The sequence below is a fragment of the Vigna unguiculata genome, chromosome 1 (assembly GCF_037176805.1).
Source record: "Vigna unguiculata cultivar grain cowpea cultivar isolate G323 ecotype 2 chromosome 1, ASM3717680v1, whole genome shotgun sequence".
Lineage (NCBI taxonomy): Eukaryota > Viridiplantae > Streptophyta > Magnoliopsida > Fabales > Fabaceae > Vigna > Vigna unguiculata.
Genome location: NC_140792.1, coordinates 44,153,588 through 44,167,351, shown reverse-complemented (window position 1 = coordinate 44,167,351; position 13,764 = coordinate 44,153,588). Strand labels below are relative to the sequence as shown.

General features: G+C 29.7%; 1 protein-coding gene and 1 pseudogene across 1 annotated transcript; one reads left to right on the top strand and one right to left on the bottom strand.

Moving 5' to 3' along the window:
- The first annotated feature begins 4,662 nt into the window (after positions 1–4,662).
- On the top strand, positions 4,663–5,833 carry LOC114175775 (phytochrome A-associated F-box protein pseudogene; annotated as a pseudogene).
- A 2,265-nt stretch (positions 5,834–8,098) lies between these two features.
- On the bottom strand, positions 8,099–10,089 carry LOC114175917 (Adenine nucleotide alpha hydrolases-like superfamily protein). The gene is made up of 4 exons (XM_028060766.2): positions 9,757–10,089; positions 9,563–9,657; positions 8,803–8,924; positions 8,099–8,440 (listed from the first exon to the last, which is right to left on the bottom strand). The coding sequence occupies exons 1-4, from the start codon at positions 9,938–9,940 to the stop codon at positions 8,353–8,355; spliced, it is 489 nt and encodes a 162-aa protein (XP_027916567.1). The 5' UTR covers positions 9,941–10,089; the 3' UTR covers positions 8,099–8,352.
- Between the last annotated feature and the right edge of the window lie 3,675 nt (positions 10,090–13,764).

Sequence of the window (13,764 nt, the reverse complement as noted above, 5' to 3'; positions counted from 1 at the left end):
TGTTTGATTGTTTTCTTGTATACAATTGGAGAAAGGGCCTGAAAACTTTTCTAATCAGGGTTTGAATCTTAAGGTTGTCTTTGGTTAGATACTTGGGGAGTTACCTGTTTGTCAAACTGTCGAATCTAACGAGGATTTATAAAATATAATATTACTTAGTTAAGTTTATCAGAAGTTTATTGTAATAAAACGATTATTTTGCGATAGTTTAAATAATTTTAAAAGTTTTCTTTGAATTTCCTGAAATTCTTGCGAGATGTCTGCTTATACGTCATTTCTTATTTACATATCCGGTAATGCCAAGATGAGAATAAAGTGCTTATGAAAAATATAATTTTATCCCCAGGAGAGGTGTGCTTTTCACGTGTAGAATTGTTTTTGTTTAGGAACAGTAATACAAGTTATTGTCGAGAACGGCTTGTGCATTCTTCTATTTTCTAAAATTTGTTAATGGAGTAGATTTAAATTTATAAGGAAAATCATTATTTAACGAATTTGCATGAATATAGTTTTTGGCATAATATAGTAAAGTATAATATTCTAAGAAGAATACGATTCCTAGATATAAAATCATACAGTGAAAGAAAGTCTTAAGTCTCTTATTCTGTTGTGTGTGCCTTCTGTGGTCGTGGTGTATCTGAAAATAAAAGTAGTGTATATGTTTTGCAAATGAAAGATGAAGGTGATTATGATGCAAAATAGTTTAAATGTTGTAGATTTTTTTGATGATTGATAAATGTGTTTTCGCGAATGATTGATTTAAAAGGTTGAGTTAGATGAGATTTAAGGTTAGTGCATAAAGTAAAAAAAGGTTGTGATTTATTGTGGTAGAGGCATAGGCGTATAGGGACAAGTTGATTGTCAAGTCAAATGAAAAGGAGTGAGTGAGTGAGTGAGTGAGTGAGTGAGATAAGTGGTGGTTGGTCTGTCCTCCTTCTGTGGCTCTCCTTTATCTTTATATCATATCATGTCTTCTCTCTTCTCTTCTCTCTTCTCTTCTCTTCACTCACTCAATCATGGACCCTCAATTCACTTCTATGTGTCACTTTGAGTCATTGCGAGTTCGACTTGAGATATGTTTTCTCACTTAATTTGCGACCTAAATGGATTTAAGTATGTTAAACATGTCGACAAGAATCTTTTATTATTTTTTTATAATAAATTTATAATAATGTTTAAATATTTCGAATGGTTAATTTATTTGTTTCTCAAAGTTAATGTTTGATAAAATAGATAAATAATTTAATTGTAATATTTTACAAAAATAAATTCAGTCAATCTTTGTACTATATAATAAGTGCATGAAAAAAATAAAAAAAATAAAGCAAGTCTACCAACTAATTTATTAATGAAGATCCAATTAGGTTACAAAATTTTTATCTCAACCTATAATACCTATAATAAGTCAATTCTTCGGAGATAAGTTTTGACAACACTATAAATGCCCTTTTCTTCTCTCTTAGACAATCTATAAACGTCTTTTCTTCTCATGATTTGTTTCCATTTTCTTCATTCCTCTTATTGCTGCACAACACTTCTATATATAAATTATAAATTTTTAAGAGTTAAATCTGAAATTTGAAATTAATTTTTCTTTAAAATTTTTGATCAATTTAGTCCTTTATCTTTAAAAATACGTGAATTTAGTCATTTTAATCCAATTTTGTTAAGTTTATCTGACGTTTCAAATGCATTTTATTATAATATTTAAATTGTTTACGCCGACACATTTTCGCTTAATGTTAACTCAAATATTATTATAAAATGTATTTAAAATTTCAAATAAACTTAACAAAATTTGGTAAGAAGGATATAAAATTTTAAAGAGGGACTAATTCCAAAATTCACTAAAACTTGAGGAACCAAAAATAGCTATATACTACAATTTATATCATCAATTTGTTTATTTATTTTCTTAAAACTTTATATGATTTATTATAAAAAATTATTTTCTATGGGTGAAATACATCGATAATTCACCTGTTTATTTTTAATATAATTACACATTGATATTTTGCTGTTATGTTAGTAATTAAGAAAATAAAAAAAATTTATAATAATTAGAAGGTAATATAGTAAAATTATTACCAATAAATTGCTCCATCTTTCCAGTCTAGTAGCTTATTCGCACCTATTAGACTAATTAATTGTTTTCTTTAAGCTATATTAGTTTTTTTATTCTCAAGTTTCTGCTGGTAGAAAAACTTTAGTAAACTGGTTAAAATATGAAATGGAAGAAAGATATCTGAAACTTAATTGTTCTTATGGTTTTTTCATTGATATCTACTCAAGGTATTTTCCAATTCATAGACACTAACACCTTTCTATGTGATAAGTTCTCTATTTCATTCATAGTGTTAGTGTAACGGTGCAAAGGATCATGTTTTGTTTTTTTTAATCGAAGTAAAAATTAATTTCATAATTAATTATGAATATTTCCTTATTTATTCCACTATTATAATAAATAATATTATTAATAAAATAATTATCTTAAAAGCAATTTTATTTTTTATTTCTCCTTTTTTTTTCTGTCTTTATTACTTTCCTAACAAATCGTTAATGAACCTTTCTCCATACTTATAGTATGTGTAATTCCATTTGAACCATTTTTATTTTCTCTTCAAAATTTTCATGTATTAGTGCAACTAATATTTACCATTGAGTAATAAACTTACTTATCTATGCGTAAAGTTTTACTTTTAAAGGTATGAAATAGTAGTTAATCATCTGTCTTATACGAATTTTCTATTTTTAGAGAAAAAAAAAACTAAATTAAAGTCATCTCCTTTTAAAGTTAAAACTATTTTATGTATGAATTAATTTGTAAAAAAGTTTACATCTATATTTTATTTCTTTTCAACTTGTATGCAAGCTAACTTCGATTTTATAAGAGTTAAACTCATTTTTTTTTTCTTTCTTAAAAACATTTCGTCCTAGTTGATTAATGTAACTTGCCTTAGTATATTTTATTTTATTTCTTTAAAGAATACTCATACATACGATGAAAGTGACAAAGGTTAAAGAAAAGTAATTTAAACTATTTAATTTACTTTTTATTTAATATTTACTAAGTCATTTTTAATGGAGTGGCTTGTAAATGTTAATTTTTTTAAAAATTAAACGATAAGTCTTCCATTAGAATACCTAAAGGTGAATTTGCCTCGGCCACTTACATCAATAAACTAATTTTTTTAAAACATTTTATGTTATAAAGGAAAATATTAACAAAGAAAAATTTTAAACATTAACATTTAAGTTAATTGTAAAATTTATAAAAGTAATTGGCAATTTTAATAAAAGTAAAATTTTTGTGCAGAACATTTAATTTTATCTGACATGTAATATCAACGAAATTGGATTAAGTAGTTCACTTAAACAAGTGAATACACAGAATAGAAAAGATAAGAAAGTTATTTTTTTAATAATTTAATAGCATGTAATCACCACAAGTTTTTCTATAATATGTCCTTTACTTGATATGAATATATCAAAAACTAATCAATATATTAATTTAATATTTAATATAATTTATTAAATGTTTTAAATTTTAATTAATTAAAAATTACTTTTTGTGTTCTCAATTAATTACGTTTGCCTTGTTTGGCAATTATCACCTGCATGACGTAAAAAATAATTTAAAAATAACATTTTTTAAAGTGAAAAAGAGAACCAATAATCATATTCTCATTTTTAGATTTTTTTTAAAGCTAAGTAATATAATGAAAGTATTTGATTAATCAGTACTAAAATATTATTCTGATGTTGATCGTAGAACATACAGATAACAGGTTTATGCATGTACGAATATATGTATAGTTTATCACAAAAAGATAAATGTTAAAAATAATTGAAAATATAATTAAAATATTAAAACGGACATGAAAAAGAAAAAAAAAACTTAAATACCTTTTTCGCTATCATTTTTGTAGTGTATATTACGGATGGTCTTATTCTGACATAATGTTTAAAATATCATCATTTCTACCGAATGTTTAAAATAATTCTTATCTTCGCGATTCGTATATTATTTGTTTATTTTCTGTAACGCCTTTTAAATCAGCAAGGGAACCTGTAGTACATGTAACACCCCAATGTATCGTAATACAAACAGTATCACCTATACAGTGCTTACAGTGCTCCGTTACTGACTTAAATGACGTCACAGAAAAAGGACTAAATAAAATAATTAAGAAAATAAGAATCATTTTATGATGACCATTTAAATCATTTTGTCAAGATGGGACCATCCGCAATAAACACTACGAAAATGACAAAAAATGTATTTAAGACAAAAAATAAATAAAAATTTAGACAGGTTACCTCAATTTTTTTTGTATTGTTTTGTAATTAAAATTCGAGTTAAAGTTTATCTATTTTCACCCAATGACAAAAAAAGAAAAAAACTGAATTACTTAATATTATAGAAGTAAATCCCAGTGGATGATATAAAAAAGGAGGAGTGAAGTAATCTTCTACCTTTCTTACTAATATTTGACTTAGTTAATCTATGTGAATCGATAGATACTTTTATACTTAAGAAGAAAGCAAGGAGAAAAGCACCGAAAAAAATAATATTTTGAATGCCCTTTTTTTTGTGTGGTCCTCATTCGTGTGGTGTGAAATGCTTTGTGTCCGCATAATTTAATAATGGAATGAAGGAACGGTGACAAAAGCCAAACTAAAAAAAAAAAAAAAAGAGAAGTTTGAGAGAGAAGAAGATGGTTAGTAAGGAAGAGAAAAACGTGTTCTCGGAACTAACCGACGACATCGTTTTGAACATCTTCTACAATCTCGAAGACGATCCTCGCCACTGGGCTCGCTTGGCCTGTGTCTGCACCAAATTCTCTTCCCTCATAGCCGATTTCTGTTGGAAGTCCAAATGCTCCCGCTCCATCCCCTCCGACCTCCTCTCCGCCTCCGACCACCCGCCGCTCTCCCTCCACAAACTCGCCTTCTGCTGCCCCGGCCTCCGCCACGCCGGCCTCCTCTTCGATACCTCCGATTTCGGACTCGAACGGGACCTCGGCCCTGACCTTATCAACCACTCTTCTCCCTCCAATCCTCCGCCGCCGCCGCCGCCATCGCAACCTCAATCTCTACAGACGGTCTCCGATTCGAATACCTCTTCCTGCTCTTCCTCGTGTTGGTCGCTTTTTGATGACCTATACTACGACACGCTCTACGTGGCGACGGAGTCGGAGGCGCCGCGGCTGGAGGAGCCGGTGAGCGCGGGCGTGGTTTCGAATGGCCCGTGCAAGAAGCGGAAGGTGTCGCGCGCGTGGCGGTCGCACCTGGCGTCGGGGAGCTGGAGCCTGAGCCGGGAGCAGGGGAGCAAGCTGCTCGGGAGGCAGTTCCGCGACGATATCCTGTACGTTTGCGACTGGCCTGGTTGCGTGCACAAGGAGGAGAAGAGGAAGTACCGCCTCTTCAGAGGCGTTTTCAAGAACTTCAAACGCACTAGGGTTTGGAGAACCATTCACGACGGCAACAAGAGGAAGCTGGATCTGCCCTGCGCCTTCTGCGCCTGCAAATTCACCTGGGATCTCCACTCCGCCTTCTGCCTCCGCCGTGTCTTCGGCTTTCACGACGACGGAGAGCCTGTGGTGAGAGCCTACGTTTGCGAGAATGGACACGTCTCCGGTGCTTGGACCGATGTTCCCATGTACACTTGATTCATTCATTCTCACCACAATTCTCTGTTTCAAATCTCGTTTAGACTCTGCATTTCTTCTGTACTGCATTTTTATTTTTATTTTCACCAATGTATCTTTCTATCTGTGATTTTCATTTCGGAGTTTCTGCTATAAACACACCACTCATTCACCTTCGTTCAGATCACCACATTCCATTATTTTAAGCGTTACATGTCAGATTGCAAATCTTTGCTTCTGAAGTTTCCATCACCAATTATTCTTCCCCTTCTCGATTTTTTTTTTTCTTTTTATCATCGCTAAAGCTTCTTCTTCGTGATACGTGGATTGCAGAGGAAAATTACTACATCATTTGGAATTTGTTAATAATTATTACATCACGAGCTTACAATTTCATTCTGTGATTTAAAGCTTATTATATCAGTTATTGGTTAATTACGTTTTCATGGGTTTGAGGAGAGTATCACGGAAAGTTTGGATTTGATTTGGTTTAGAATTTTCATGGCAAATAACTGATCCTATCTTCACTCTTCCCTAATATTGCTATAAGTGGTCTACTCCTATCTATGGGTACACTAACCCAATTAAACTTATTTTAGACTACTTATGATTAAAATGAATCAAAATATTAAAACTGATTAACAAACTTTTAGTTATGATTTAGTTGTAATAAATTTTAATTAATAAAAAATGTATTCCTTAAAAATTAAAATGGGTGTTTTCAATCTTCTTTCAGTGTAACAGATATTTGGGATTTCACTTGATTCTGCAAAAATCAATGAAAGCGTGTAATCAGATAATTTTGCTACTACTACTAGTTTGTATGTGATGGATGGATATATTAACTTAAAAGTGTCTTCATTCATTTGCATTATCGGTTCACATTGTTATCTTCAATCATGATTTTTTTTTTCCGTATGGATTTTCTAATCTTTTGCCATTATAATTAATAAAAAGACAATGCATTTTAAATTATGTGTTTAGTCAAATAAGGTGAAGTCTTTATACTTTATATTACTAACTTTGGTCTTTAATCAGTAAAAGATATGTAAATTTATTTATTTTTAAATTTCACAAACATGTTAAATACTTACAGAATATTTAAAATTTATTACTGAATTTGTCGATGTGAAAATGTATGCACTTTTGCTAGAAAATACTAAAATTATGTATTTACAATTTATCAAGGATTAAACGTTCACAACTACAGAAAGAAAATAACTATAAATAAGCTTTCATTGTTGTGATAAGTATGATACATGCATTGAATTGTCTCACACATATTTTTACTTGAACATGTGTGCAAAGGACAATCGCAAATCCCCTAACGGTGCTATTATTCTTCGAAGTTATTTTATTTCTTAATCTATGATTTTTACAAGGATTTCATTAAGCCACGTCACACTCTCTAGGACGAAAAATCGGTAAATTTGTGGAGAGAAAGTTATCATTTTTTTTCTTCTTTTTAAGTTATTACTTAAATTTCTTTGCTGTTTAGGCTTTTAAAATGAAACTTTAAGATGTCAAGTGTACGAGGGTGTGTGCATTAAACTTTTTTTTTCATAGAATTAGATTTTTATTTTTTAAAATGATTCTGGAAATTGTTGCCTTAAATGGTTATGCAATTTTTACAACACCTTGCTTTTAAAATGATTCTTATTAATTAGTTTATAAATTAGTTCCCCTGCAAATTTCCTTGTAAATTTATACTCGACAATTACATGTGATCAATAAAGTATTGTTAGCTCCTACTATTTGACTTGGAATGTTCGTTTAATATTAAAGAAAAGGACACGAGAAGAGAGATTGAATTATGTGTTTATATTTTAAACATAAACAGATTTTCGTCAGAGAATAACAATTGCTTCTCGATATTTATTTTGATAAATCTCTGAACAGTTGACTGTATTATTGTACTACACTTTGTATAAAATCTAACCATAAGATGGAGAAGATATATTTATATTTTGTCACCTTATGTTTGATGCTGACAACATGATCAAGAGTTCAAATTATTTCGAGATGAAGATAGCAAATGTTTTGGACTCACACACCCTTCAAATATTATCTATATAAATCTCCAAAACTGTATATTCTAACACAAAAATCACCATTAATAACAATGAAGCTCATAGCAATATATTTCAGAACCTTATCCTTCAAAACTAACTATGTTCAAGAGCTATGTTATAGGAAAGTTGAATATCCTTAATTTGGTGTGTTAATAACAACAAAACTACACACGTTTCCCTTTTCTCTTCTACCCTTAATCGTTTATTCTTTCGATTGTATAACTTTTATCTTGCTAATTAATAATAAAAACACAACAAATCTTCTATGTTTATCCACAACCAGCATATATTGACAATTATCTAATTACCCTGTTCAAAAACCATATACCAGAAAAATAAGTCTAGTTGATGTGATGAATCACAGAGCTATATATCTATACACACAACAGTAACATTTATATGAACAAACTGCTTTTGAAGAGGATCGAGCACCATATAAGTGGCTGGTAAGAGACAAAACATAGTGTTACGTACATTATTTGTCGGTTCTAACTATGAAAATTAAAAACTAAAATGAACCTAAAAGTTCAAAAGTCTGCTGTTCATGAAGCAAAAAATTTTATGACATATTGAGAACATTTATTTTCCCTTTTGGTAATTGATGTTTGATTGTTGTGCAGACAAAGAGATCAGTGTTTGTGCTTTGGCTTCTTCACGATCATGACAGTGCAGTGTGCATGATGAGCACAATAGTCACTTACACTGCCCAAAACGGCCCTGCAAAGTTAAAACCGATAAGAGTTAAGATATTTTGAAGTGTGAACACATGTGACTTTCTCCACTACTCATGTGTGAAAAAGCAAATACAAAAGACAAATTTTACAAGCTGGCTTCTGCAGGAAAAAAACAAAGGCAGAGATGGAGCCAATGCTTTCCATGGATTTAAAGTCTGCTATTTGGTAAGAAATACATCACTCATTTTCTTCGCAAGTTTTAGTTTGTGATGATGTTGGTTCATTTGAGAACGAACACCATTTGGTATACTCTCATTGTATTATATCTTACACTTATTCACACATTTCAGAAAAAAAAATGAAAAATTGTCATGCAAAGGAATAATATCTGGGATCAAAATGTACCTTTTTAGAGCCCCATAACCATGACTACCCACAACCAGCATTGAAGCATGGTGCTTCTCCACAGCATCACAAAGAACAATCCTAGGATCACCTTCCATCACGTCCACTGATACGTCATTTACCTGTTTGAATTAGCCATCAGATAACAATCGCAACAGTATACCCAACCACATAATATATACGATTTTCATGTTCTTGAACAAAAAAACAAAAAAATGAAGTCAAATTATACAGCATCATTCTGTCTTATCTGTAATTTTCTCTTTCTTTTCCCTCAAAATGGAAATTTATAAAGGCAAATCTTCACTGCACTATTAGGCAATTTTCAGTTGCTTTTTATTTATTACATTCCATTACCTCTTTATTATCCGACAAGAAGACTAAACTCGCATGGAATCTATAAAATAAAGCTAAAGAAAATGTTTCATGTTCATCTGCACTTAGAGAGAAAGATAGAAAAGAAAATTATAAAATATCTGATGTGATGAAAGAACAAAAATAAAAAATATATACCGAGTATCTTACAGAGATGGAAAGATGTATTTGTATTATATATAGTTCTAAAACTAATGACTCATTAAATTAAACTAAACAACCATGAGATGCAGTCCAAGAACACGTACACCAGCAAACATAAACGGGTTAAACTTTGGTACAATATGTCAAACAATATGCATGCATATATACAAATACGTGCAAAGGCTGAAAAATAAGCAAAGTTTGGAAATAGAAAGTGATAGCATAGAAACGTTTCTCATACGGATTTCTTGTGGCATAGATCTTTGGCATTGTCGATGACTTTGGCAGCTATTCTTTTCAAATCCGCTTCGACAATAGGCAAAACCTCAGAGGCTCCTGCAAAACATTACGATGTAGTTAAAAGTTATACAATGGTTACTATATCTGAACGGAACAGGAACAGGAACAGGAACATCATTGGAATTGATGTGGTACCAGGGCCAACAAAACCAACCGAAGCGGAAACAGTAGGCTTGGCATAAACAAGAAGAAGCTTGAAGTTATGATTAAGGGTTGGCGATAGCAAGTGATCGAGAGTCCACTGGAGAGCGTAGGTGCTGAAATCACTGTCGTCGATTCCGATCACAATCACCTGCTTCTCCGACTCAGTGGTCGCCATGGAATTGCAGTTGCAGTTTGCAATAAAGCATGTGGCACTGCGCTGGTATATGTATGAATTTATTCACATTCGAAAGAAGCGTGCATTTGAATCGAGTTCGTGGGCCAAAAGAGAACAGCATCGTACTATTCGGGATTCTGTTCTATTCTACATCGTTCTACACTTCACTACGCACTCCACCGCTTTTAACCTAAACCAACCACGTAACTTTTCTTCTATTTTCCTCCCCACCATTCCTGCCAACCAACAAGCATCCATTTTCCGAGGACACTAATAACAAATCTAAATTTTACTTATCAACCTTTTTTTTTTCAGAAAAAAGAAGAACATGTTTTTTTTTTTTTTTTTTCATATGGACCTACGTTAGGTACATGTCTTTCTTAACGGATTAGGTATGTGTCAAATCTTTTCATTATAAATGAAAAAAGATAAAAGATTCTGGAATTTCAGGTTCCAGAGAGATCAACCAATGAACACATACCGTAAGGTGAATGAATATTCGTTAGGTTAAGATATGCCATTCTTTGTATGTGAACTATTATTTTATTTTTCTCAACAATGTAAATTCAATTTGTTTTAATACGAGAGAAAAATCTATGTTCTTGTTAGGTGAATATCATTGTTTCTTGTTCACTTTATAAAAGAAAGGTTCGACTAAAATATCAACAGCTATGGTATGCTTCTTCTTCTTCTTTTCCCCTGTCAAGTGAATTTTGGAAAAATGACACGAAAAAAAGTAGTTGTTCAAGCTTTATTTTTCATGTTTAATGATGAAAAAAAAATTAACCTATAATTTCATGTCAATTATCCAAATATTTTATTATTAGACCGACTCTAGTGAGAAACACTTCAAGATTAAACTAATACAATAGAGAGAAAAAAAGTTTTGCAGCTTAAAATAATTGAGAAGTTTATGTATAACGTAATTCTTGACACTTTTTACTGGTTGAAATTTATTGAGAAATCTATAAAATTAAAACAGAATCATTAAAATAGAAGTGACTAATATGTCTTTATTTTCAAAAACCAGGCGTTAAAAACAATACGTTACTAACCTTTCTTAAAATGGTTTGGATTGATTTAAGATCATTATGATGTAGTGGGCCACACAAGACCATCAATTGGACCGGATTGAAGTAGAGGCCCATATTTTATGGCCTTCTAATTTAGCTGTCTTATTGAAGCATGCACAAAGAAATGAGAGAGGCAATTAATTAATTTTAAGGACGGCTTGAACACACATTCTACGAAATCTATGGCTTGTATTTGACTAAAAAAAAAATGATTGTCACTTTCCAAAAGTGGGTTGTTGCAGTTGGAATTACTGATAACAATTTGAAAGATACATTATATAACCCAATCAAAAATAATCTATGTGCACTCTACTTTTTTTAATCTACCAAATAAACTCATTCAACTAAACTATATTATCTCCGTTGTTGAATTATTATTTCATGAATAAATGGCGAATAAAAGGTTTTGAATTCTTCATATAAATTCATGCAATGTTTATTCATTCTTTACCCTTCAAAAACTAGTTATATACAAAAAAAATTAACATATAAATAATTTTCATTTCCAATCCAAAAATCTCACATTAGTTAGGAATTTTGGTCGTAAAAGATAAATAAAAAATGAGTAAAAGACTTAAGAGATGAAAGTAATGACATGATACTAAGTATCATAATAGTGAATTATTACTTCATTTTTAAGAACCAATATACGATTTCATAAAAGATTAATCACTCTCATAAAAAGAAAATTCTCAACATTTTTTCTAATTATTATAAAACTCAAAGTGTTTGTATAATGGAGGAAATGTTTATGTATAGTCACCTAATATCAAATTATAGCCGATAATTTCAAGTTACAAGGGAGGAAAAATAATTTTGAAACTCATATTCTAAATCTATATCAATGGTTATGATTACTTATATTTATCCTCCTTGAATCGCATTTCGTATGTTTTTTTTCCACATTTCCTATGTTTGTGTCACATTTTTTATGTTTAGTATTATTCCCTAACTTTTGGGTTTAGAGGTTAATTTACAAACTTAAATTTAAACTTGATAACAATTAAAATCTATGTTATCCTCTTAAGAATCTGATTTAAGTGATATCGATATATCATTTTTAATAATGAAACTTTTATAAGTTGTTTTCGTATAAAATGATTATATATAGAAAAGTTTATTAAAATGTACAATCAAATCAAGTGATAATTCTATTTATGTGGTAAAACATCAATTAATTACTATATCATTATATAATTATGAAGTAATTAATTAATTTTTATAAGGTTTTGAAAGTACTGTTTTCCTATGGGATATAATGGATCAGTGGTGAACATTTATTAGTGATCATTCCACTTACTGTCCTCAAATCGTCAAAAAGACAATGATTTATTGTCCATTTTGGCTTCTGAAAACCACAGCCATCGATTTAAAATAACATAAAAATATGCGAAAAAAAAAAAGTCATAATAAGAATGATTTGATCTCATGTAATGGAAGACCAAGGAATATTTTTGTATACAATATTAAAAGATACCTAGTATGGTATCATCATCATCATCATCATAATCAATAGATTAGAGATCTACATGTGTTCAATCGAAAACATTGTCCATTTTTTTCTGTGTGCTGTGTATGGAAAAACATAAGTAAATTTGAGTGCCAACAAATTATAAATTTCAAATTGTATATTTAAATTTGGCTTCTATGTACACTTTGTATTTTCTTTTATATTTAAATTACTTTAGACAAATTCTCTCTACTTTTTATTACTATGGGTTAAGGAAATAAATTATATTGATTGTTTAGGAGTATCGTTTTCATTTTTTTTAAATAAGGTAAAATGAAAGACCCTTTTAATACCATAAACACATTGTAAAAAACAAAGGTTGACTACATAGAAGTTATCGTAAATAGATGGAGGCAAATTTAATGGTTAAGAGTTCAAGAAGTATGAAGGTGAAAATTCTTTCGATAAATATACAAACACCAAATGAGATATTCAAACAGTAATTGCAGAAGACTTATTTTTAATCTGTATTTTTCATTTTCTTTTAAATAACTAATGAATAGAAGTTTTTAAAAATGAAAAAATAGTTAGAAGATTGAAACTAACAATTTTAAATCCCAAATTTAATAAGATAACAAAATAAATTTCTCGACCTTAAGCAAAATAAAATAAATTTTTGAAATTTGTACAACAATACAGATTCTGAAGCTTTATTCGTTTAAAAAATAATATTAAGAATTATACCCAGTCGTATAAACAGAAGAAAATCTGAACAGTATCATTCTAGAGAGCCAAAAAATTGTGTGTTTAATTTTTACGATTGTAGATTATAGACTTTTTTAAATGAAAATATGTCAACCAATAATGTCTAGTACATAAGTAAAAATTATTACAATAATATATAAAGAGATACCACTATTTTATCCAATTTCAATATTTCAATTTTATCATTAATTATTTTATAAATAGTTTATTTTTAACCGTTATTTTAAAAACCTCTCATATTTTTAACTATTATTTATAAAACTTCTTTTTTTACATATATTATCTTTTTAAATTTTACATTAACAACTATTTAAAAATTTTAATTATATATTTCTTATTCATCTTAACTAAATTTTTTATAAAAATTAAAAAAATACGAACACGCAGTATATATATAAAGAGAATAAAAATTCTATAAAATTGTAACTTGTCGTTTTTTCCCCTCTTACTATTTAATTAAGGTGTCAAAATATTCCGTTTCTTATTGTTTAGTTTTGTTTATTAAAATAAAGAGATCAAGTTGGTATATTTAATTA

What these genes read in the sequence shown, in the direction of transcription:
- LOC114175917 (XM_028060766.2), bottom strand. Translation starts at nt 9,940, where the DNA reads ATGGCGACCACTGAGTCGGAGAAGCAGGTGATTGTGATCGGAATCGAC. An exon ending in ATCTATGCCACAAGAAATCC is followed by an intron (nt 8,925 to 9,562) that starts GTATGAGAAACG and finishes TAATTCAAACAG; the next exon opens with GTAAATGACGTATCAGTGGA. An exon ending in GGTTATGGGGCTCTAAAAAG is followed by an intron (nt 8,441 to 8,802) that starts GTACATTTTGAT and finishes TTAACTTTGCAG; the next exon opens with GGCCGTTTTGGGCAGTGTAA.